We start from the raw sequence: 24,312 nt of genomic DNA on the forward strand, positions 1-24,312 counted from the left end.
TTATTCTTTTGTCTGGTCTGACTCCCTTGTGAGCTTACACTGTGGGCACTGTGGGAGTCCGTGTGGACTCCCGTGTGGGCAGGAGGTCTGGTCTAGAGGGTTGAGCCTCAATTTGCCTGAAGATAACATCTGAAGTTCGCCAGTTCGAGGCCACCGGCACCGTGCGACCTTGAAGCAGCTGACAAGCTGAGCCAGTTATTCCATCTGCTCTGAGCGTGGGAGGATGGAGGCCAGAATGTGCGACCAGATCAAGAAAGAAACATCTGAATGTTGTGGTTTCTTGAAAGATAGAACCTTCTTTCAAATTGTAAAAATCCCTACGGGGATTTAAATTGCCTGCCTATGTAAACCGCCTTGAATAAAGTCTGAGGAGAAATCTGAGGACCAAGAAAGGCAGTATAGAAATACCTGTATTATTATTATTATTATTATTTATTACACTGCTAGAGGATGCAACATCCAGAATAAGAGAGAATCTTACAACTTGGCAGGAAGAGAAATTAGTAGTTACTAGTGCATGTTAGAACATGTGAAGATTCTAGAAGAATCATGTCTATCTTACGAAGGTTATAGTCTTTGAGAGAGAGTCTGCTCAGGCTCACTTATTTTTGTGGTCCTCTCCCACCTTGGGCTTAGGTGTGCCAACTCTGTTTAGGGTGGCTCTACAAGCCTAATGCTGATATTTTAGCATTGGTTAAGAACATCCCTGCTAGACCAGGCCATAGGCCCATCTAGTGCAACTTCCTGTATCTCACAGTGGCCCACCAAATGCCTCAAGGAGCACACAAGATGACAAGATATCTGCATTCCATCTGGCATTCAGAGGTAGCCTACTTCTACTGGGGAGAAGGAGAGCATGGGGGATCAGTGTGATGTTCATACATATCACACTGTTTTCCAGCAGATAGCAGGCCCCAAATCATGTTGCTTAGCTCACTGTTTCATAACCTGAGCAGCTAAAAAAAATATCTGGAATCTAAGTAATAATAATGATTTGGGAAATCCCCTGAGGGACTAGTTGTATTAAAGAATCCTTGCTTCTGGGAAATTCTTATAGAAGCTTCTTCCTGTGGAATATTAGGTGTTGTCTTGCAATTTAAATCTTAATGTGCACAGAGTTTGAAGAGATTCTTGAGAGTTGTAAAGGTTATGAGAGTGTGAGCATGCCTGCATTGGATTTGGTATGGAGCAGCTTTTAAGGTCAAATCTCTGTCATGAAACTTGGGCATGTCACTGTCTCTGCACCTCAGTTTCCTCTAAATGTCTTCATGGAGATGAAATGGGTTTTAACCCCAATGCACACCAAGCTGAGCTCTTTGGAGGAAGGTTGGAACATAAAGTAGTAGTGCACCAGAATAGTGATGAACCAACTACACTGTCCATTCCTGAGGTTTTAAGAATGGTGTCTTTTGACTTTTTCAAAGTGTAAGTTTCTACCTGTCATATTTGGGAAGAAACAGTTGAAAATGTGCATGTTTAGCTTTTTAACATTGAAAGCAAAAAGGTGATAAGGACAGACCTTCCGTGACCTGCACATCTCCATGGCCTTAGCCTTTTCACAGCTGCCTCTTGGCATGAGAACAGTCTCTCACTATTTCTTTCCTTCTGCCACTCTATGGAAAAACAAATGCTGTGGTCTAAACCATGATTTTATTTATTTCTTAAAACTTGGGTCTTCCTGGATTTTAAAGGAACTGCCTTGGTGTTGCCTCTTCTTTTGCCTTTGGGGGCCTGTCTGAATGGGAAGACCAACCAAGATAAACGTTGCTGAACCATGTTGCTTGGCTGTTTGTAGATGTAGTTAGACTTAGTGTCACAAACCAGAGAATCTTCCTGCAAGTTTCTGTCTGCTCTTTAGTACAGTACAATGGAAGGACTTACTCAAAGACTGTCAACTAACAGATTTTCCCTGCTGTAGGTTTGGCAGGCTTTGTAGTGGGGGAGGGGAGGGATATCAGACATCAGCGATGAGATCAAGATGTCACTGCTGCAAGTTGAAGTCCAGTTGATTTCTCCTATCTTAATTTGGTAAGAAGTTGTAGGGGAAAATGTTTCTCAGTGTCATGGTGGTTCTGATATGATATGAATCCCCTAATTCTGGCATCCTTTTCCTTTTTCTCCATCTAAAAGAAACACTGACGAGCAGACCAGGGAGTTATAAACAAGTATTGACAAAACTGTTTGTGAAATGGAGAGCCATGAGGTCTCTTTAAATTTGTAGTCTACTAGGATGGTGGTTCTCAAACTGTGGGTTGGGACCCACTAGGTGGGTCATGAGCCAATTTCAGGTGGGTCCCCATTCATTTCAATATCTTATTTTAAATATATTAGACTTGATGCTACCATGGTATGTGACTACGTTTGGGGAAATGTTACAGATCTGTACTTTTCATAGGCTACTTTGTATATGCTTTTAACGATAGTAAATGGGACTTATTCCTGGGTAAGTGTGGGTAGGATTGCAACCTAGAATTGTTAAAAATTTTCCTGTTACGAATGTCACTTCTAGTCATGACATCACTTCTGGTGGGTTCTGACAGGTTCTCATTCTAAAAAGTGGGTCCCGGTGCTAAACGTTTGAGAACTACTGTACTAGGAGATTGAGGAGGGGGATTCTTTTTCCTACAGTGTTTTCTTTTTCAGACAAAAACAAATGGCTACAATCAGGAGCTCTAAATGGATGAGTTCTCCTCTGCAGTTTTGCTTCTTTGAGGCTGCAGATAAACCTACTGTCTTCCTGGTTTCTTTCAGCAACCAAGGCAAATGCTACAGTTGTACTAGCAGGTGCCAAGAAGTTCCAACCTCCTTCAGCTTCACTTCAGAAAGCACAAGAGAGTGAAGACAGTAGTGAAGATTCCAGTGATGAGTCTGACTTGGAGGAAGGCATGGTGTTCATTCAGGTAATTAAGAACATAAGAACATAAGAACAGCCCCACTGGATCAGGCCATAGGCCCATCTAGTCCAGCTTCCTGTATCTCACAGCGGCCCACCAAATGCCCCAGGGAGCACACCAGATAACAAGAGACCTCATCCTGGTGCTCTCCCCTACATCTGGCATTCTGACTTAACCCATTCCTAAAATCAGGAGGTTGCGCATACACATCATGGCTTGTACCCCATAATGGATTTTTCCTCCAGAAACTCGTCCAATCCCCTTTTAAAGGCGTCTAGGCTAGATGCCAGCACCACATCCTGTGGCAAGGAGTTCCACAGACCGACCACGCGCTGAGTAAAGAAATATTTTCTTTTGTCTGTCCTAACCCGCCCAACACTCAATTTTAGTGGATGTCCCCTGGTTCTGGTATTATGTGAGAGTGTAAAGAGCATCTCCCTATCCACTCTGTCCATCCCCTGCATAATTTTGTATGTCTCAATCATGTCCCCCCTCAAGCGTCTCTTTTCTAGGCTGAAGAGGCCCAAACGCCGTAGCCTTTCCTCATAAGGAAGGTGCCCCAGCCCCGTAATCATCTTAGTCGCTCTCTTTTGCACCTTTTCCATTTCCACTATGTCTTTTTTGAGATGCGGCGACCAGAACTGGACACAATACTCCAGGTGTGGCCTTACCATCGATTTGTACAACGGCATTATAATACTAACCGTTTTGTTCTCAATACCCTTCCTAATGATCCCAAGCATAGAATTGGCCTTCTTCACTGCCGCCGCACATTGGGTCGACACTTTCATCGACCTGTCCACCACCACCCCAAGATCTCTCTCCTGATCTGTCACAGACAGCTCAGAACCCATCAGCCTATATCTAAAGTTTTGATTTTTTGCCCCAATGTGCATGACTTTACACTTACTGACATTGAAGCGCATCTGCCATTTTGCTGCCCATTCTGCCAGTCTGGAGAGATCCTTCTGGAGCTCCTCACAATCACTTCTGGTCTTTACCACTCGGAAAAGTTTGGTGTCGTCTGCAAACTTTGCCACTTCACTGCTCAACCCTGTCTCCAGGTCATTTATGAAGAGGTTGAAAAGCACCGGTCCCAGGACAGATCCTTGGGGCACACCGCTTTTCACCTCTCTCCATTGTGAAAATTGCCCATTGACACCCACTCTCTGCTTCCTGGCCTCCAACCAGTTCTCAATCCACGAGAGGACCTGTCCTCTAATTCCCTGACTGTGGAGTTTTTTCAGTAGCCTTTGGTGAGGGACCGTGTCATACGCCTTCTGAAAGTCCAGATATATAATGTCCACGGGTTCTCCAGCATCCACATGCCTGTTGACCTTTTCAAAGAATTCTATAAGGTTTGTGAGGCAAGACTTACCCTTACAGAAGCCATGCTGACTCTCCCTCAGCAAGGCCTGTTCGTCTATGTGTTTTGAGATCCCCTATGTGAATTAGGGGAAGATCTGAAGTGGGAGGGGGAAGATTCTTCTCTGCGCAACTGCTATTTGTACTCAGCAAACTGGGCCTAAATCCCTCTTATGAGTATAAACGCACAAAACATTTGAACTACCTCTAGCTATGCATACCTATCATTTTTCTTTTAAAAACTAACATCTTTCTGATCAGCTGTTTCTCACGGAAGGGGAGAGCCAGGGGGACTAGCACCAACACCCCCCCTTCCTCAAAAACCACTGTTGAACAAAACTGAAACTTAAAAAGAAGAATGACTGCTTATACAGCCTTGGTTCTTAGACTTGGAAGAAAACCAGGAATAGAGGACCTGTTTGCCCATTTGACTCCTCGTGCAGTTTAGGAGTATATGTGCAGAAGTCCCCTTCTGTATGTGTGGCCTCTGTTTGGAGTTGGGCATCTGTGCTCGCTCCGTTGCTGTGCTGATCCAGCTGGAATATAGGGTGCATAGCAAGTAGAGCTATAGGGTGCATAGTAAGCAGCTGGGCATGAATTCCATTTTGGCTTTATCCCTTGTGATCTTATAGTACTTGTAGGCGACTGGATTGAACAGCTTCATTTAGAGCCTCGCTGTTTATCCCCCTTCTCCCAAGGTCACACTTTTTAAAAATTGAGTCGAGAAGTTTGCTTCTGCACAGTTTTTGATGCAGTGTCTCTCTTGCTCAAAACTTGCTACTCCTTGGAAGTCTCAAAAAAAGGGGGAGGAGGGAGAGACCCAGGGTAGAACCAAGTCAGGGGTTAAAAGGTGGGGTTGGATAAATAAATGGCTTATCTTTTGCGCAGCGGTCAGATCTGGCACTCAGATAAATATAAGTTCCTTTAAAAAAATTGTTTTTGTTAATATAAGCACAGCTTGTAAATCACAGCTGAAAATTCTTAAGTGTATGTTGACTGCATAAAAATATATCACATCTGGCATAAGTATATGAAAAACACATGAGGCCTCACAAAACGCTTGTTTGTGATGCTAGGGGGTGGGGGGAGGCAGGCAACTAGTTAGCATTCTTGATAGCATTAGCATTTTGTTTGAAAATAAAAATGGGTTAAAAGTCTGCAGATTACATTTAGTATTGTCAAAACTCTTAGCTCTGTTCCAAATGTGTGTTTCAGGTTTTATTGTTCTGAACTCCCTTTTTGGCTGCCTGCCATTTGGGGGAAGAAATTGGTGTTTCTTTGTCAGCAAAGGTGATTAAACTTTGTTGATTCTGAACTCTTAACAATGTGAGGCTTAGTGAGTAAGTGAGATGCTCTTTTTCTGTCTTGGCAGAAATAGAGAACTGCACTTATTTTCTATCTGGACAGTATTGTGCAAATTGTGTTCACCTACATGCATTTACTCCCGTAATTCTAATTAGAGGATTTGAGTCTCTGCAAATTAGGACTCTCTGAGCAAGGAAGGAGGTGAGATGGGGTATTAGAACACTGCTGCAGGGCTATGTGTACTCTGCTCTACAAAAAATCTACACTGAGGCAAGATGATTCTGGCATGCATAAACTAGTCACATAGAAATGCTTAGTATTGTTGGCATTTTACTGATGATGAACAGAGGTAATTCAGATCCCTTCCTCCTGGCAACTGGAAATTTTGTTCTGCAGCCTCTCCTGCACAGACTTGGAGGTCCCTCTAGACCAGCCATTTTCAACCAGTGTGCCATGAGTGGTCCACAGGTGTGCCACAGGAATTTGGGGGAAGGTCATTTATTAGTAGGGCCATTGGGAATGTGAGTTCCCCCACTGGCAGCATAGTGTGCCTTGTCAATTGTCAAAACCTGTTGGTGTGCCTTGACAATTTTAGTGCCTTGTCAGTGTGCCATGAAATTAAAAAGATTGAAAATCACTGCTCTGGGCATTTCACACATACTTTTAAGACTTATCTGCACCATCTTGACGGTCTGAATCTTGCTTTTTCTAAGAGAGCAGAGAAAAGAGCTGAGACACTTCAACTGTCTTAGGGTGCTGTATTCTGTGCTTGGTGCCAGTTTTTGTTCTAGTGGGGTGTGATCCCCCAAATCATGAGTTCTGTTTGTGGGCAAGTGCTGCAAGTTGTTGGGGCAGGGCAGGAAGCTAAATTGTATCAAGAATCCCCCACATGCCCTTTGGTCCTATTAAAATCTTTTTAAAAAACAAACTTTTAATCTCTTCTGGTAACAAGCAAGCAATTGAAAAAGAATATAAATCTGGTTTGTTATGATTACAAAGGAAATGAAAACTTTTCAGCTAAAGTCATATACTGTTATATAGCACTTGGTAGTTTCTCAGCTGTGTGGTTCTTGCTCTCCCACCTTCTTTGTGAGTTAGATCACATTCTACAGTCGGCAGCTGCCTCTTCAGTGAGTCACTGAGGGTGAAAGGCAGTAAGGCCCACTTTGATGCAGCTCCTTCAGAGTCTGCCTCTCTGCCCACCATCTCCTAATGTCAGTATCTGATTTTTCCACTTATATGTGGCAGCTCTTTATGTGGACTGCTGCCATTGTCCAATTGTTGGGTCACTCAAGTTTGACACAACTGTTGAATCAGCTGGTGAGAAATGGGATGGCGGTGGTGCTTTCCAGTCTTGCTTGGATGTACATTACTGATTTTGTTCCCTTGAATTGGGAGAGCTTGACTGTGTGTGCTTTTATTCATTGGAGCCACTGATCTTGTCACAGTCTCATGATATAATAATTCTCCTGTCTTAGAAGCCAGCTCAGGTGACACAGAAACCTGGAGTTGTTCCTGCAAAAACCCTGGCAGTAAAGGCTGCAGGTGCCAAGGCAGGCAGTGTGCAGTCAGCAGGGAAAGGGACTACGAGCTCAGCAAAGTTGGCAGCTGCCTCTCTTCAGAAAGAACCAGAGAGCTCGGAGACTGACAGCTCTGATTCCTCGGAGAGTAAGGAGGATGGGAAGCAAGCAAAACAGGTAAAAAAAAAAAGCCATTCTGTACCCTGTTGGTGGGCTTGTGAAGGAGTGGAGGCAACCTGTGGGCACACAGAAGCAAAGTGCAGGACTGCAAGCCGTCCTGACAACAGCTGAGCTGTCCATTGCAAAGCCATTCAGGCCAGTACTAGTGCTGCATCCTCTTGGACTGGTGACATCTTCAGTGTACAAGGTGCTTAGCAATTTGTTAGTTTTAGCCAGTGCAAAAGTACTGTTGTCAGATGTGCTGGCCAGGCCACTTCTCTTTCTTTTGCCACTGGTTCTCCTCTTATTGAGAGACTGATCCCTTGCACTTTTCCTCCTGTCAGTGAGGTTCTCAGGGCAACTTCCAACCAGGCCTGGCCAGTGCTTGCACACTGCCCAAGCTGGCCAGGAAATGCAGTCTACCATAAATAAGAATTTTAAAAAATCTTGTGACCACATTAGTGTTACCTACCGCTCCACCCCCCTCTCCCCACGACAGGAGGAGAGCAAGCTGAACTCAGTTGTGGAACCCTCTTCCACTTTTTCTTCGGCTGCCCTGTATGCAGCCTCCTCGATCCTATCTGAAATTACGTGGGTGGAGCAAGGAGGCTGTGTAGCCAAAGCTGGAGGTCAAGGAAAGGAGCAGGAGTCGCAGTCTCTCCATCTTCCAGCCTACTAGGCTGCTTTCTTAAACAATCGGGAAGCAAGTAGGTGGGTGCAGCTGTGACAGGGTTTTTCCCTCCTAGAGAAGGAAGGGGAATGCTGCTACCTGGAACCAGTTCTTGCTTACTTTGAGCAAGCAGAAAGGGAATCAGACCACAGAGTGGAAAGCTTTCAGCAGGGATAGTATCACCACCAGCTGAGATGGTGATGATGGGGAAAACGCAGACAGTGAGGTGCCCCTCATCATTTTGCTATCCCTCCAAACTCACTGCTCAAAATGAGGCCTTTGTTCCATGTCCTCAGAGAGATGGCTCTGCTTCTAACCAGGTAATAAAATAATATTTATTGCCTTTTCTCTCCCTGTCGCATTCTCCCCAGCAGCATGGCTGTTGGAAAAACCTGCTTGCAGATGACAGATGGTGCTAGGGGTCTGTTGTTGCTTTCGCTTCCATACATGTTTCTCTTCAAGGTCAATGCTACAAAGTTCTGTAGAACCTTCCAGTAAGCCCAATCCTAGGCTCGGTGCACCGACTCGCCGCTGGTGCGCACTGTTGCAAATGTGCTGTAAGGCGTGTTTGCGACCCCTACCGCTGGTCGAGGGCCAGTGGTAGCCCAGTGCTGGCTGGTGCTGGGCTACTGCTGGGCAGACACCCAATCTCTGCTGCTCGGTGGTCAGGCAGACCGCCGAGCAGCAGAGAGGTAAGTGGGGGCGTGGGAGGAGGCGTTCCAGGGAGGGGCGAGGCAGGCGGAGGGGGGGAGGCAGGGAGAGGGCAGGGGGAGGCATGGCAGGGGAAGGGAAGGAGGGGAGGCGGGACCAGTGGAGCAATGCTCCACCAAATCCAGAGTCCCCGTTTTGGGCTCACTGCCCTATACAGAGGCTCCTGATTCACTGCCAACCTTTTGATTGACAGTGAATCAAGTAGCCCCACTGTGGGACTATTCCATTTACATGGGGGAAGGGGACAAAAGTTCCCCTTTCCCGAGGCGTCACCAGCTGCTGCCTGAACAATGTAGGATGCAGTGGCAGCCATTTTTGGCGCCGCCGTAGCTGTGCACCCCAGGCTTCTCAAGATTGGTGTGTTAGATGTCTAAGTCTGATGTCTGTTTTTAATTATAATAATTTAATGTGCACATAGTGGATTTCACTATTTAATCTTTGCAAGGCAGCAGGTGAAGTGAAGCACACTGGGTAGAACCTGATAGCCGGCATTTAACATTAGAACTTTTGCGACCCTTCTTTTTTAGATACAGTATATGATCTCCCATAAGGAATGGTTAGTTGTGAAATTTAAAATTATTATTAATGTGCATTTTTGGCTGCTTCTTCTTCCTCTCCCCTTCCCAGCCCCCCTCTCACCCCTTTTTAAAGCAGCAGACACTCTTGGGGAATGCAGCCACTCCTTCAGGAAAGGGTTTGCAGAGCAACTCGACTGTGTCTGACTCAGTTTCCAGCAAGGACCAAGGCAAAGGTCCTGCCTTGAAAGTGGCGCCAAACTCCTCCAAAAAGGCCACAGTAGGCCAGGGCCCAGCTCAGGCTGCAAAACATGCTGGAATTCTAAATCGCAAGGAGAGTTCAGGAAGCAGCAGTTCCTCAGACAGTGAGGAGGAGGAGACAGCAGCTTTGACAACAGCCAGACAGATCGCACAGCCTGGTAAGAAACAAGGGATACTGCCAGTAATGCTTAAAAACCTGGCGAGCACCATGGAGAGCATGTGCTTGTACCACACACAGCTCGATACACACACAATGTGGCGTTACCTATATAAGAGAGTCTGTTTCTGAAGCAGGGTTGTGGTTCATTCAGGGAATATTTGCATGATAACCACAGCCTTGGGATAAAAAATTTTCTAGAAAAACATGCTGAGCCTTGAGATGTAGGTGTAGGCTGAGGCTGGTTAGAGTCGAGGGGAAGGTACTCTCCATGCTGAGGTACATGCCTGACAAATCTACAGATTGAGTCTTGGCATTGATAATGGGTTCCAGAACTCAGCCTTGGCTCAAGTTAACCTGGGCAATATTTTTCCTCTTTAGCAGGCGTGCTGCAGAAACAAGGAGCAATAAAAAAGGCAGAGAGCTCATCTGAGGAGTCCAGTGATGAAGACCTAGAGCCTTCACAGGTATTTCTTCTTCAGCTACATAGCATGGACTGGAGAAAAATAAAAAGAAGAGAGTTATGGGCACCTGTGAAAATGCTGTTAGACAATGATGGATGGATGTTTCCCTTAACCTTGTGTGTTTGCATCATGGATTTTTAAGGATAGTGGCAGTACCGCTAGGTTCCCTTTATGACACATTGCTGCCATTTAAGCCATTTGGGCTTAAGTGTCATTTAAGCCATTTCTGCCCAACGTTGCATATATGCAACAGGGATCAAATGTGTACACTTGTGGGCCAGGCAAAAATGGGTTAAGTGGGACATAACTATGTAGCTTTATGTAATCAGTCTGGTGTTAACACAGTAGACATTGAATTGCACTTCTCACTCACACAAGAATGTGTTAGATTTGGAGCTGGGGTTTAGTTCACAGTCAGCCATGCATGGCTGAGTCTCAGGTCCCTGCTTCAGAAGGCATACTTTGTCAGGTTGCTGCGGGCACAAATTGAATCTTGGTCATAAAGCACTTGACTTGTAAGCACGCCCAGTGTAAATGTGGTTGTTAACAAAATTGCTGCTTACAGCTTCCCACTGAGGCCTGGGGAAGGAGAGTCTCTGCTCATCCAGCCACGTCACAGGATTGGGTTGCTTTTGAAAGTGAATGCTCCTGACCATTGTCCCTGGGAAGCTGCATAGCCACGCAGCTCAAAGATGAGCTCCTCACAGCTTGGAACTCAGCTGAACCCGAAGTCGCCAGTGATATCATTGCTGGAAGATTGTGCTGCTGCACAGCATCTGAGAGGGTCCACACAGTGGCACTGACCCCTTAGGGGAAATATAGCTCCTATTTCAAGAAACGCTCTTCCACATGCTGCTCTTGAAATACATGAGGCTGAGGCAATGAATGAGAATATTCACTTTCCAAGGCAATAGCAACTGCTGTCCCATATAGCTTGTAATAAACTTGGCTGAGGAGAGACCCTCTCCTCACTGTTTTGTGGGAAGCAGTGTCCCTAATGACCGCTTTTATGAGTACTTCAAGTGCAGCTAAATCCCCCACCATCTGCAAAAAGACAGCAAAGCAATTTTTTTTTAATGCAAAAAGCCCACCGGGACATTTTCTGTGCTTCTCAAGTGCTGCTGACAGAGAAGCAATGAGCGGGAAAGAAGGACTTGAAAAGAAAGGAAAACACAGTTACTCGCCACCACCCTTGAAAAGGAGGCGAGTGTGAACATTTGCAGGCGGGTAAAGTTTTACAACAAAACTGTGATACTCTAATGTAGAAATGTCACTCTATTAAAAATTATTTGTAGTGCAGGGGTTCGTTTTTTCAAGGGTGGCAATTGCTGCCGTTAATGACTTCCACCTTTAATTTCTATTTGAGTTCATAGCGCATGATTTAAGAAGCCTGTGTCCTTTTTAACGTTTATCCCACCGTTCCTTCAAGGAGTTCTGGGCAGCATGCATGTTCTCCTAGTTCCCTTTATTCTCACAACAACCCTGTGAGGTAGGCTAGGCTCAGAGACTGTGAATAGTCCAAAGTGACCCAGTGAGCTTGACGGCTAAGTATAAATTTGAACCTGTGTTGAAGTCCAGTACTGGCCACTTTGTCAGACTGGCTCTCAAAACCTTGAAGAAGCAACTTTTTGAAAAAAAGGCAAAACATTAAAGAATGACTAACACCTCGGTGGCGGTAATTTTGCTACTTGTCTGTAGTTAGAGTGCACACCTTGTTGGGGTCACTTAGAGCTCCGACACTTGCAGTGTTCCCCTTCTTTGCTTTGGTTTGGGTTTAACTCGCCCTGCCGATCTTGAAATTATAGCAGTGAACTCTTTTGTTGGAGGGGACATGGGGTATGAGGTGGCAGAGATGAGGGGGAAAAGAGTCACATCTTAGTACATACAGCAGATAAATGAAGTTAAGAATAAATGGAACATGTCTGTATTGCACATTTATACTGAAAATGGGTATAAGCATCTTAATAATACATGGAGTATAGTCATTTGTTCCATAAGGATGTGGTCAATATCACACATGCTTTAAGGGGGTGGTCTCACAATGAGTTGAACCCCCCCATAACTAGAACATGAGTTGCACTGGTCTGACCTTCAGTTAACCTACTCGGTGCAAGTGGAGGGCAGACAGACTGAAATGGCTGTGCAGCGAAATGGTTAAATGAGGGAACTGTGTTATGTATTCAGCAGCAATTTTTATTTGCAATTTAAGCCATGTCCAAGCTATAAAATTTACTTTTATAAGCAATGTACAGTACGTGCCATACACTTGTGACACATTAGGTTTGTACGCAAGCCTTGGAATATGCTAATTGCCGACAGCCTCTCCTATGCATGTTTACTGTTTTTTGTTATAAACCCATAAAACACTGGTATAAATGCTCTCATCCCCTGCAGGGATAATGGATAGCATTTTTTCTTCCTGTGCCTTGTTCCAACTATGCTGATTTCAGGCTTCTACCAACACAGTGGAGAACTGTGGTTTTGCCTACACAGGCTCCTAAGGCAGAAAGCTAAGCCATGGAAGGGCTTACCTGGGTTGATATGTGACCTTCATAAGAATTGGGTCAGCTTTTGGGACCCTACAAATCCCCAACAAGCTTCCTCCAACTCTTATAGGATAGCAAATGAGATTAAACTCTAAGAAACTTGATAACCTGTAACTTAGAGGCCCATTTTACAGGAGAAGAAAATCTATGTGTGACTCTCTCACGCCTTTCCCTTCAGTGTCTTCTTGAATGGGTCCGCACACAGGCCTGTCAGTTGCCCACATCCTACAAGAGCTTGCAAGCTCTTTTGCCAACTCCCTGCTTGTGCTTCAGGCTTCATCTCCACCCTCCTGCAATGTATAGTCTTGAAGCATGTTCTGAGAGAACATAACACTAACTCTGGTCAGAGCCTGAATGGATGACCACTTGTGAACTATGTGTGAGGTTGTGAGTTCCAAGGTGAAAGAAAGGTAGAATAGAAAAGTTCCATGCTTTCTGAAGGATCAAACAACAGGTTGACTAACCATTCTCCAGGAGTTTATCTGTTCTCGCCGGCCCTGAATTAACTGAGGCTACAAAAAGGTTTTGAGTTAAGTAGCTTCTTGGAGATTCTTATGGAAATATCACTTCAGGTTGTACTTCTTGAAAGGAGGTGATACTGTCACTCAGTGATTGCCTTTTCTCATCCATGTGTGTACACTCTCTGCAGTCCCTCCTAACAGGCTATCAAGGTCTTTTAAAGACCCCAACTCCTGCTACGCCAAGGAATGCAGCTTCTATGCTATCCAAACAGACTTCTGGGAAAGCCACATCTACTACTGCTACTCCTGTCGTCTGTGCCTTTGCAAAGTCTTCTGAGAAAGCTCCCATTTGTGACAGCTCCTCAAGTGATAGCAGTGACTCTGACACAGATGCTGAAGAAACACCTGCCAGACAGAAACCAGGACTTCAAGGTTAGTCCTTGAAGAAGGCTGGGGGAGGGGGGAAGAGAGAGAGAAATTCATGTAACTGTGTAATAGGGGCACACGCCTCTCCAAATCCACTTGCCAGGGACAAGTGTCACAGCCCTCGGATGTGGAGTCCTATGCAGCACTGCATGAGGCAGCCCCTTCCCCAGTTGTGGAGTCAGAGAGGGGTCTCTGTACGAGTAGCAGACACGTTCTGACTACTCCAAAGTCTGCCTGTGTGACTTGAAACTTCCCCCTTCTCCTGTGTAGAGATCTTAAGTCAGTGGCAGCCAAAAAAGTGTGTAATCTCTCCTCTACCATAGGTATGTCCTATAGTGGGCACAAGACATCACCCCCCCCCCCCCCCGCCTGCAGTAGATTTGATGTCAGGAAGGATTTTCTTATCCATTCTTCTCTGGTCTCAAAACCAGTCATGATGGATAAAAATCAGTGACCCTTTTCCCTTGTATATTTTGAATTACAGTGTATTAAACCTCTGCATTCTTAATACAGTCTTGTGTCACTTAGCGACAGGGATGCAGATAAGCACCCCCATCGCCAAGTGAGCTTGATGTTATGTGAGCCACGCTCCCCTGGGTGATTTAATGGGTCTGTATCCTAAGGAGCACTTGCTTCTCTACCCCAACTCCCTTTGTCAGACCTTTGAGCCCCCACAAAATGTCTCCTGAGGGTGACCCTTGGAAATTGTATGGGATACAGCTTGAGGCTGCTACGTGGGGGGGGGGGGGGAATGACCAAATATTGGTGTGGAACCAGTTTCCATGAGTCTTTAGCATAATTTTTGGCCATCTTCCCCATCTGCAGTGCCCGCCCATGCCACATCCTATGCAATTCCTGAGGGTCCCTCAACTATCAGGAGTGGTTTTTCATTTATCTGCTGTAGGAAGGAAGGGTAGGGAAGATAGCATGTGCAAATATCACTTCATGAGTACTCCTTAGGGTGCAACCTTTTTTTTTTCTCCCAGCCAGATGGTTTGGAATGTGAATAGGCCATGCTTTTGTGTAGCTGGAAGAACATTGTGTAGCATTTGTGTAGCTGGAAGAACATTTCATAAACGTGTGGTGCTTTGGAACGCTGATGCCTGAACTACAGGGCTTCCACTGTGCTGGCTGCATTTGTCTCCTAGCAGACTGGAAAGTTTTGGAATGAAGATCAAGGGTAGCAGAATAGTAAGATCTACCACAGGGAAAGTAAGAAGTAGCAGGAAGGTCCATAGATAAATCCTCTATTGCCACCTTTTGGCTATCCCCAAAAATGTCACAGTCTATTTTTACCTTGAGTGCTGCTGTCTCTCGTGCATCCCTTGGGTAGGATGGTGGAAGAGAATACATTGATGTGGGCTTTGCAGGTTATTCATACCCAAGCGTCCTTGCAGAGTGAGTGCTTAGCAGAGGCTTGGGTCAGACTTCTTTTCCACTGCTGCTTAGATTGCTCTGCTGGTGGCTAAATGAGCAACTGGGTGGTAAAATAGCAGAAGTGAACTGTATTGCTTGCTGAAACCCAGAGGAGAAAATATATAGCAGGTATATTCTTATTGTCAGCGTTGTCATTTGAGTCCCCTGATTATTGTTTCGCTGGGTGAGAAGAGGTGGGGGTGGCATGAAAAGTCCAAGGACCTGTCTTGGCTATGGTGCTATTCATGTTGTTAATAAACCTGACATATTGGGTCAAAATGATAATGAGACCAACATATTTTAATATTGGAAGGTATCTAGTGTATTTCTGTCTGCCAAAGGGCATTCGTAGAAGAATAGTTTTGTTTCTCCTTGCTTCAGTGATAGATCATCTAAATGACAGATTGGTACCTCTGCACCTTTAAACATTCTGAAAAAAGATCATAACTATAAGAGCAGCAGTACTGTGAGTGATTGAGGAAAGCTGTGGACTCTCTCCCTTCAGACGACAGGCTGATCAAGTACTTACTATGGTGCACGTGCATGCACTTGCACACCTTTCTCACACAATGGAATTTACACAAGATTCCCAGGTAGTCTCCTATCCAAGTTGTGACCTTCAGTAAAACCATAGCACTGGGTGCCTTCAGGCCACGTTCTTGGACCAGCCGTGACTCATGCTGGGAGGCTGAGGTGCAATAACTTCTCAGGACCCTGCAAAACAGACTGATGATGATTTTGTGATGTGGGACCACACAGTACAGTGCACAACAGGCAGTATGGGGACACACAACCATATCCCCACTCCACCCAATTACCATATTGCAACCTTTCTCCTAGAAGGTGTTCGTTTTAGATAAAGCTTGAGGTCAGTTTTAGACCTGCACTCTAGCTGCTGAAGCGCATAAGTTGTTTGCTGTTTCTGGTACCATGTCCCATTTTCAGTAACTTGTCTGAAAATATCCCACCCCTAGAAAAGTCTTGTTTGCTGGAGCAAACAAGATCCCAGGTCAGATGCTGTCTGAAAGCAGGGCCCATTTTAAAAGTCGTGGGCTTCAGCATGTTGGGTGTGTTACCAAAGACTGCGCTCTACAGTGCAGGAAAAAAATCTGTCTTGCACGTTTCATGTGCAGAATGCTAGATTTTTAAAAGCATTAATCATAAAGCTTAGCTACTAATTTGATGGATAAGCTTCTCTGTAGCCAATAAGTCTCAAAAAAGGAAAGCTTGTGTCATCCTTCTTTCAATTTGTTTCTATAGAGATGGCCTTGTTCTTTTCTGGAAGGGATGCTGTTGTGGCGAAGAAGGCTGTGGGGGCCCAAACGGTACCAGGAAGCATTGGCAAACCAGCCCCCCCTGCAAAGAAAGCCAGAAAGGCTCAGAGCAATGGCAGAGCAAAAGGAGCTACAGCAAAGTCAGTACAAATGCTGTCTGTGGTGCCCCCTGAAGGAGTTGGTTCCAAGAGTGAAGAAGAGGCAGTGACACAGGTGTCTAGTGCAGGAGCCCAGGGAGACACACCAGCCACCCCACATAAGGCAACCAAGGCTCAAAAAACACCCAAAGCTTCCAAAGCTGGGGCTATGGAGAAGCCACCAAAGAAACGGAAGCTAGCCACTGGGGCTGCTGGCCTAGGGGAACCAAAAAGAAAGAAGCTGAAGGGGCAAAGTGGCCTCGAGGTACCAAAGAAAAAGAAGAAGAAATCCAAGAGTTCGAGTGGTACCAACACACCAAAGAAAAAAGAAGGCAAAGAAAAGAAATCCAATAAGAGTAAGAGTTTCACCCCCTATATGCTTACAGCTAACCTCCATTCTAATTGACTTTCCACATCCTTGAGTTTCCCTATTTAACATGCTCTGCTGCCCCCTGGTGGGCTTATATGTTATTGCTTACTAGCAATAAGTCTTAATCTGCATTTGTGTTCAAAACCCAAGGAAAGCATGCAAAAACTCACAGGCTTTGGGATGGGGTTTAGGGTTTTCTATTTTATATTGAGTAGATTGTAGTCTCTGCAGGAGGGTCTTTACCAAGGTGGTGCTGTGTTTCCCAGCACTTGGTGCTGCTGTTGAAGGTACTGTTCAGGAGCCTGGCATTTTGAAACAGATGAGAGTGGGAGGAGACAGGAGTGGATTTAATCCTCTTGTAGGGAATGAAGGATCCATGTTGAGACTCCCATTCTTGCTCTTGTTCCAGCTTAAACCTCAGAAGAGAAGCACTAAGGGAGGTGGCCAGGAAGTGGTTGTAGCCACAGCCTGCTCTCCTCTCCTCTGTCTGTTCTCCTATAATTGTTTTCGAAACCGCCCTACAGGTAGAGCACAGCTGCAATACAAGGACATCTGCAAGAGGGATCTGAAGGCCTTAGGGATGGACCTCAATAAGTGGGAAACCCTGGCCTCTGAGCGGTCCGCTTGGAGGCAGGCTGTGCAGCATGGCCTTTCCCAGTTTGAAGAGACACTTTGCCAGCAGTCTGAGGCAAAGAAGGGATAGGGCCCATAGCCAGGGAGACAGACCAGGGACAGACTGCACTTGCTCCCAGTGTGGAAGGGATTGTCACTCCCGGATTGGCCTTTTCAGCCACACTAGACGCTGTGCCAGAACCACCTTTCAGAGCACGATACCATAGTCTTTCGAGACTGAAGGTTGCCAATACAATACAAGCATAGAATCTGGCTGCACCCTCCACCATCTTTATGCCTTCTGCTGCTTTGCACCTCACCTTTTCCCTGTCTTACCCTTTGTCCCCCCTTGCTATTTTGTTTTATTTTGTGGAGCTTTCCTGCCTTTATCTACGACCCTCCCTCAGGCCAGACAGAGTCCCAAGTCATAGATTGAATGATCCCTAGCACTATGACCTAAAGCTTAGTGTTAGGCTCATCCTTCATAGGCCAGTGTAGAACCAGTATTCATGTTTCTTGGTTATATCTTATTTAATTCATCTCTTTCACTCATACTGCTGTCTTGGCTATAGTTGAAGCCTAATTGCTCTAGTACCAAATTCTTCACATGACCCATTTGATTGGGCTCCCTTTGTTTCTGTGCCAGTTCCTTGACAAACTTGTAGTTGCACTTTTGATTGTTCACTACCAGTGAATAAACTCCTTCTTTGAGCAAGTTATTTCCAGTGGAATTTGGGGCAGTGCCTGCGACAGTGGGAGTCTGAGCTGGAGTATTGGGTTTTGCAGGTGTAGGCAAGAGAAAAAACTACTTATAAACAACAGCATCCATATGTGTGGTGCAGCATGTGGGCACACCCTCTTTCTATAGATTCTCCTTGTGACTGTGGCCAGGAGCCGAGAGGAGAAGCACGGCTGTTAGTTAACAGGCACTTGTGTAGCTAGCAAAGCTAAGAAATAGCATTTTTCACTGTATGGGAAATGGTCTCTTTTAAAATCAATAGGACGCTGCCCTTTCAGTTTCCAGCCCTCACAGATGGAGCAAAAAACCATGCTGCAGCTACAGGAGCTGCCAGTCCTTTTGTTGCATTAAGCAGATTGAGCAAGATGTGAATATCTCCATGCAGATGACTCAACACTATTTAAGCTGTATTTAAATGCAGAGAGCTGCTGATGAGAGAGACAAAGTTGTTGGACTGCTGTTCATCATTCTCTGGTAAAAGAACAGCTTCACAGTGTGTAGACTTCTGCACTTTGTTTCTCCTCGGTCATTTTTGCAGTGCCTTCTCTCTCACTCAGTGTGCCAGTTCATCCAAGGAGAGGCAAGGCAGTTGGAACCATCTTTTAGGAAACGGCAAGGAAGGGAAATGAAGTGGGTGGAAGAGAGAGCAGATTGGGGGGGGGGGGGGAAGCAGGATTTCTGATAGAGCTGAGTAACCATGATTAAGTTTGAAGGGTGAAAATCACCCTGGTATCTGGTTGTGAAATGCTTAACAGCTATTAAAGGCTCATTTATGTGCAGCCTTGACACACAACTTCCCTTCATTCAGACCCAATCTACACATTTTGCAGAGTAGAGTAATAAGTTGGAGTTCTGGATTGTTCCACCTGAGACTGTAGGTGTGGGGATTGTGTGCAATTGAGCATGATGGAGGAAACGTTTAGGGTAGAGGTCTCCCTGCTTTGCTGGCTTACTGCATGCAGGACATTTTTTTTGCAAGTGGAATGAATCACAGGTGATGCCCCACCTGCAATCTAAAATGGAGAACTGTCCAGAATTCTACTGCCTTGTGAGTATTTTGCATGTGTATCATGCACTAGGCTTCCTCAACTTTTTAGGCAACTGATTCATTGAATGGTGCTACCATGTGTGTTCTGTATTTCCCAATGGAGGAGCAAGCAGTATGTCTCTCATACCTTTCCTGCCCAGGTATATAATCAAACAGGTGTGCACATCTGTTACAGCCTCTTTTTTTGACATAAATATACAGTTATTGTATTTTAGGACAATTGGTGTAAAAGTTCCATCACTTAAAATATTAAGCAGGAAGCATGGTACATATATTCAGCAGTGCTCTTTGAAAAGTTGTAGTTCTGATCCTGATCGTTCCCTTTTTCACCTGCACTATTTGTTTTTTGTGTGTGTTTTGACATAATGTTTTATAGAGAAAAAGAAGAACAAAGAACTGAAGTCTCCGACTTCAAAAGTGTCCCAGAAGAAAAAGAAAAAAAAGAAGGTAAGGAGGATATTTATTTGATTTTTCTCTGTAATCCGCTTTGTGAACTTTTAGTTGAAAAGCGGTATATAAATACTGTTAATAATAATAATTAATATTTAGGGGCGCTCAATAAATTTGCCTTTGATTTTTGCATATTAGAATTTTTAGCATGATGCTGACTGCAACCATTTTGTCATGTGGGCCATTTCTTACATGCTGGATGACTTTCAGCTCTAAATTAAACTGGAGCTGAGGGTTGACTTTGTGCTAATAGAGAACCAGAACAAGGCCTGATGAAGTAGCCTGATAGCTTCTAGCCTATAAAAGCTGAAGCCGTAAGAATTGTGTTGGGCTGCAATCCTGCACAAGAGCACTTGCCCAAATCTGTCACTGCTTCCTTCTAAGGAATCAGGCCCATCTCCAGCCCAGACTATGGACCAAACAGGCTGACCCTTTCAGGGATGACTACGTTTTGCCGGGGGTGCCTTTCCTGGTGTGATCTGCTTTTGTATTTCTTTAATAGAGAATTGAGTAACCTGATTTGCACGTGAGATGATGGTGAGAGAAATGGGTTTGTGGGTGACTGAGCCTGGGAAGAATGGGAAGGCCCTGAATTTGCCGTATGAAACTGGGTCTGTGTTGGTGAAATGAGCCAAGGACTTTGGCAGTGGCAGCACCAGTTCTGTGTGTGAAAGAGAGAGAGAGAGAATCCGAGTAACTTGTTTTGGATTTCTTCCAGAAAACTGGTGACGTTGAGGGAACAGCATGAGCAAGTGAGTATCCTTTAGTTCTGTGCCAGTTAACATGGAATAGCTTGGCAATGTTAAACCTGTTGCTCTTTCGTCTCGCTGGAGTCTGCTGCTTAGAAAATGGACTAATTGGAAGGACAGCTGTGCCACAAACACTGTTTGGAGGGATATGCTTGTGTTCTGCAGTGGAATTCAGTCCCCCTCCTTTAAAAAAAATCCGTAACTCAAGTTTCCTTTCTCTGCAGTGGGAATGGGAAAAAGGATGGAGCGGACTGCTTCCACTGCTTTAATTTAACTGACGTTTCTGCTTCGAAGAGGATAGGCAGACTCTCTTGTGCTTGACTATAACAAGTTATTTTTAAGCTTTTCGTGCTTGTCCTCACTTAGTGGGTCCATGTGTGAGGTTGGAAGGAGGGATGCTGACTTTCTGGATTAATACCTGTCAGTAATAATGCAATAGTCTTTTAGTTCCTGCAGTCTTATTTTGGCAGGTTGTTGATTGGGTGGTGCTCTGCAAAGCTTTCCCCTCCTCCCCCAGAGGAAACCTCAAGTAAAAGGCATGAAGTAGACTTTCATGCCCGGAATGAAGAATGCCAGCTGCAAGGGAGTGACACCAGGATGCATGTCTCTTGTTGTCTTGTGGGCTTCCTGAGGCAACTGGTGGGCCACTGTGAGATACAGGAAGCTAGACTAGATGGGCCTTTTGCCTGATCCAGTGGGACTCTTATGAAGAGCCTGCAAGAAAGAATAGATCTTCTGCTACATTTAAGCTTTTTTACATTCTGTAGCTGAAGTTGGGGAGAGCACCACTTGTGCTCATGGGCCAGCTCTTCTGAATTGCAGCTACTCTCTGTCATCTTCTGCCCGAGGAACAAAATTTGGACAATCTCCAAGATCTCTGTTTTGTGAGAATAGAACCATATGTCCATGAAGTGATATCGTGGAACATACAACCACTTTCTGTTCAGGCACCCACTACTCTAAACTCCACTACTACTGCATTTGGAGCATGCTGGATTCAGCAAGGTCTGATCCTTGATTTTTTTCATCAAGGTTCTGCAGTATCTTCCTCAGCCATCTTGTAGATTATTTCTACCTCTTTAGGGTTGTGGAGAGGAAGCCTTAAACTACCTTTTAAGCCATTATTTTGTCTATTTTTTACTGTTCATGTGGGATCTGTGAATTTTTCAAGGTGTTTGGCATCTAGAAGGCTGACACATAGTTGTGACAAGAGGCTAAGTAGGTAATCAGAATTCTTTAAAAGCTGTATAAGAGTCTTGCTCACTTGGGGCTGGCTTGAGAATCCCACGCTATAGATTGAGATGTCTTGTGGCAAAAATCAGATTGCTCTGAGGTGAATGGGAACTGGGTCACTGTCTTTCCAGCTGTTGGCAGGAGTAAGAGTAGCCACTTCATTAACATCTGGATGGAAATAAGAACCTAAGAAGAGCCCTGCTGGGTCAGACCAAAGGCCCATCTACATCAGCATCCTGTTTCATACTGTGGCCAGCTAGATGCTCCTGGAAGTCCAAGGTGGAAGATGAAAGCATGCACCTCACCTGCCATTGGTTCCCTGCAAATGATATGCAGAGGAATATTGCCACTGGAGGGAGGTGGCATGACTAGCCATGACTAGTAGCCAATGATAGGGTTGTCTTCTGTGAATTTGTCTGATACCCTTTTAGAGCCATCTAAGCTAGTGGCCATCACCACATCTTCAGGTAGCAAATTTAATTGATTATGTACTTCTATTTGTCAGTGCCTCCTGCCCAGTAGGTTTCAATGGATGATCCCTGGCTGTCAAGTTGGGGAAGAGAAGGATAAGATCTTTTCTCTTTCTCTACACAATTATAAACCGCAATCAGATAGCCCTCTCTCTTGAATGAAATTTAAATAATGTCCATTTTTTTTTCCTGCAGTGTGTCACAGTACAAAGTGAAGACTGGGCTCGTGCTGAAAGAGTTCAACAAAAAGAAAATGTCTGTTTATATTTTTTTAAACAAAAGAAGAATTGAATGTTAAAAGATGGAATTTAAATCTTAATTTATAACTATTTTTAACTGTGACTTTTAGAGCTGAGCATTGCTAGCAGTTGACTAGCAGCCCTGGGTGTGGGCTTGGAAACTGGCGATACAGTATCTGAATTGACAGCAGATGAGGGAAGGCTCAAATACCGTAACTATAGAAATAGGAGACAGAGGATGGGAAGGTGGTTCTGATGCCGCACACTCTTCAAGGCATTAACTCTTGCTTGCTTTCTCCACTTCCCCTTGACCCCTTTGCCCAGTCCTCAAAAGTTATATTTTTTTAAGAAAATCATCAGGCTCTTTTCGTACTGCCTTTTTTCCCAACTGACGTTTTATCTTCAGTGGAGTAAATTCTTCTGGAATTCTGTTCTGTCTCCTTTCTCTGGATTTGTGTTCAGTGTATATACCATGAGTCTTATCTTAGATTGGCGTTTTGTCATCTCCTCCCTTTTTTAATAGAACACAATAAATCATTTTGACTGGAAAAAGAAAGTGTGTGTGTGCATCTCTGGAAACATGCAGCTCTCTCCAGCACAAAGAATTTTCTTTCTGAGGAATTTGACCAGCTTCACATTATTGCAACTTTTGTGTTAAGTATGCTTGGTTTCTGTTTGATGTATTTATCCTTCTCTTTTTCCTTTTCAAAGAAACCCAAGTTTCCATTCCTTATAGCTGCAAGGAAATGCTTATGGTAATAAGTGGTTTTCTGTAACAGATTAGAAGCCAACAAGACCCTTGTGTGTAGGGAATTAGGGATGGGTTTGAATTGTGTGGGACCTGTATCTTTCTGTTTTCTTGTTTTTTCCCATAGTCTTAGGGCCCAATCCTATCCATTTTTCCAGTGCTGATGCAGCTGCAGTGTAGTCTCAAGGAAAGGGAACAAGTGTTCCCTTACCTTGAGGGAACCCTCCATGACTGCTCCTTCATCGCACATACCCTGTTGGCATGGCTGCATCAGTGCTGGAAAATTGGGCATTTTGTGTTGAGCCTGCGTTGTGCATTGTAAAGATCTCTCTTCCACGCACATACTCTGCTTGACTCTTCTGTTTCTAGCAATGAATGGACTATATATTTGGGTATACATGAATTGCCTGTTTTCAGAGGAATTTACACAAGGTAAATTTTGCCTGCTTGCTGAGGGGCAGCCAACAAAAGTACACTGCCTCAAATGGTATCCATCTCTGCTTTTCCAAAGAGCCTGGCTTGGGACACCAGTTATAGCAGGGAAGAGGCAAACACTCCTTGTGATGAAGCAGCAAATGGCATATGGAGATTCTACTGTAGTAGCTGACAGGAAATGCTGAGGGTTTAACTTGCTATTTAAGCTATTTTCATACGAGGTCCTCCCAGAATATCTCTCTCCCGTGGTTAGGAGACACTGCTGCTGTTTCTACAGAAGCTGATGCTGAGTTATCCAAGTTCTGATGACTGAAGTAAAACAGGGATCTGAAGACAAGTTTGTCAAGTTACATCTCGTATTGTCCATTCAACTATACTGATTATATTAATGGAAGAAGGAGTGTGTCTATGGAGATGGTGGTTCATACAAAGGGGGAAGAGAGTAAGATCTTTGGGGTGCTGCGTTTCACCGTTAAACTCAAGTTGCCTTGAGGCATCATCACCTCTTTTCCTTAGATTGTTTATACAAGAAATCCTTTAAATCTGGTCCAGCCAGGAGAAAAGCATCTAGGCTGAGTGTTTTCTTCACCTTGGGGTAACATACTGTTTAATACCATTGTGCTCTTACAAAAGGATTTATGATTGTACTTGTGTACCAGTAGCAGGGTTCTGAATTCAATAAAGAAGTTTTATTAGCTGAAATTACCCCCTCAGGAGCCATAGGCCTCGCTTACAGTGCTGCCAATAGGCAATGCAAGTTTGTAGCAATAGTTGAGAAATAATTCAAAAACCGATTTTCTCTGCTGGCTGTGTTGGTATTATGAGAAATGTGCATGAAAGCAGTTGTGGTTTGAGCAAGTAGCGTTAGATACAAGTGTTGTCGCTGAACATTTATGGAGCTCTGTTATAATTTACCATTAAAGCATGTTTCCATTACA

At 44.6% G+C, this 24,312-nt stretch overlaps 1 protein-coding gene across 2 annotated transcripts in view; it reads left to right on the forward strand.

Moving 5' to 3' along the window:
- TCOF1 (treacle ribosome biogenesis factor 1) overlaps positions 1 to 24,312 on the forward strand; it is a 49,769-nt gene extending 25,457 nt beyond the window's left edge. Inside the window, exons 9-17 of one of the 2 annotated variants that reach the window (XM_066613328.1) lie at positions 2,752 to 2,900; positions 7,043 to 7,261; positions 9,252 to 9,558; positions 9,939 to 10,024; positions 13,217 to 13,460; positions 16,131 to 16,637; positions 19,427 to 19,497; positions 20,219 to 20,252; positions 22,148 to 24,312. In XM_066613328.1, coding sequence (XP_066469425.1) covers positions 2,752 to 2,900; positions 7,043 to 7,261; positions 9,252 to 9,558; positions 9,939 to 10,024; positions 13,217 to 13,460; positions 16,131 to 16,637; positions 19,427 to 19,497; positions 20,219 to 20,248 — 1,613 coding nt within the window. In that variant the 3' untranslated portion in view covers positions 20,249 to 20,252; positions 22,148 to 24,312. The remainder of the gene's footprint in view (positions 1 to 2,751; positions 2,901 to 7,042; positions 7,262 to 9,251; positions 9,559 to 9,938; positions 10,025 to 13,216; positions 13,461 to 16,130; positions 16,638 to 19,426; positions 19,498 to 20,218; positions 20,253 to 22,147) is intronic. The other variant, XM_066613329.1, reaches the window with a different exon arrangement.

The sequence above is a fragment of the Tiliqua scincoides genome, chromosome 2 (genome assembly GCF_035046505.1).
Source record: "Tiliqua scincoides isolate rTilSci1 chromosome 2, rTilSci1.hap2, whole genome shotgun sequence".
NCBI classification, from domain to species: Eukaryota; Metazoa; Chordata; class Lepidosauria; order Squamata; family Scincidae; genus Tiliqua; species Tiliqua scincoides.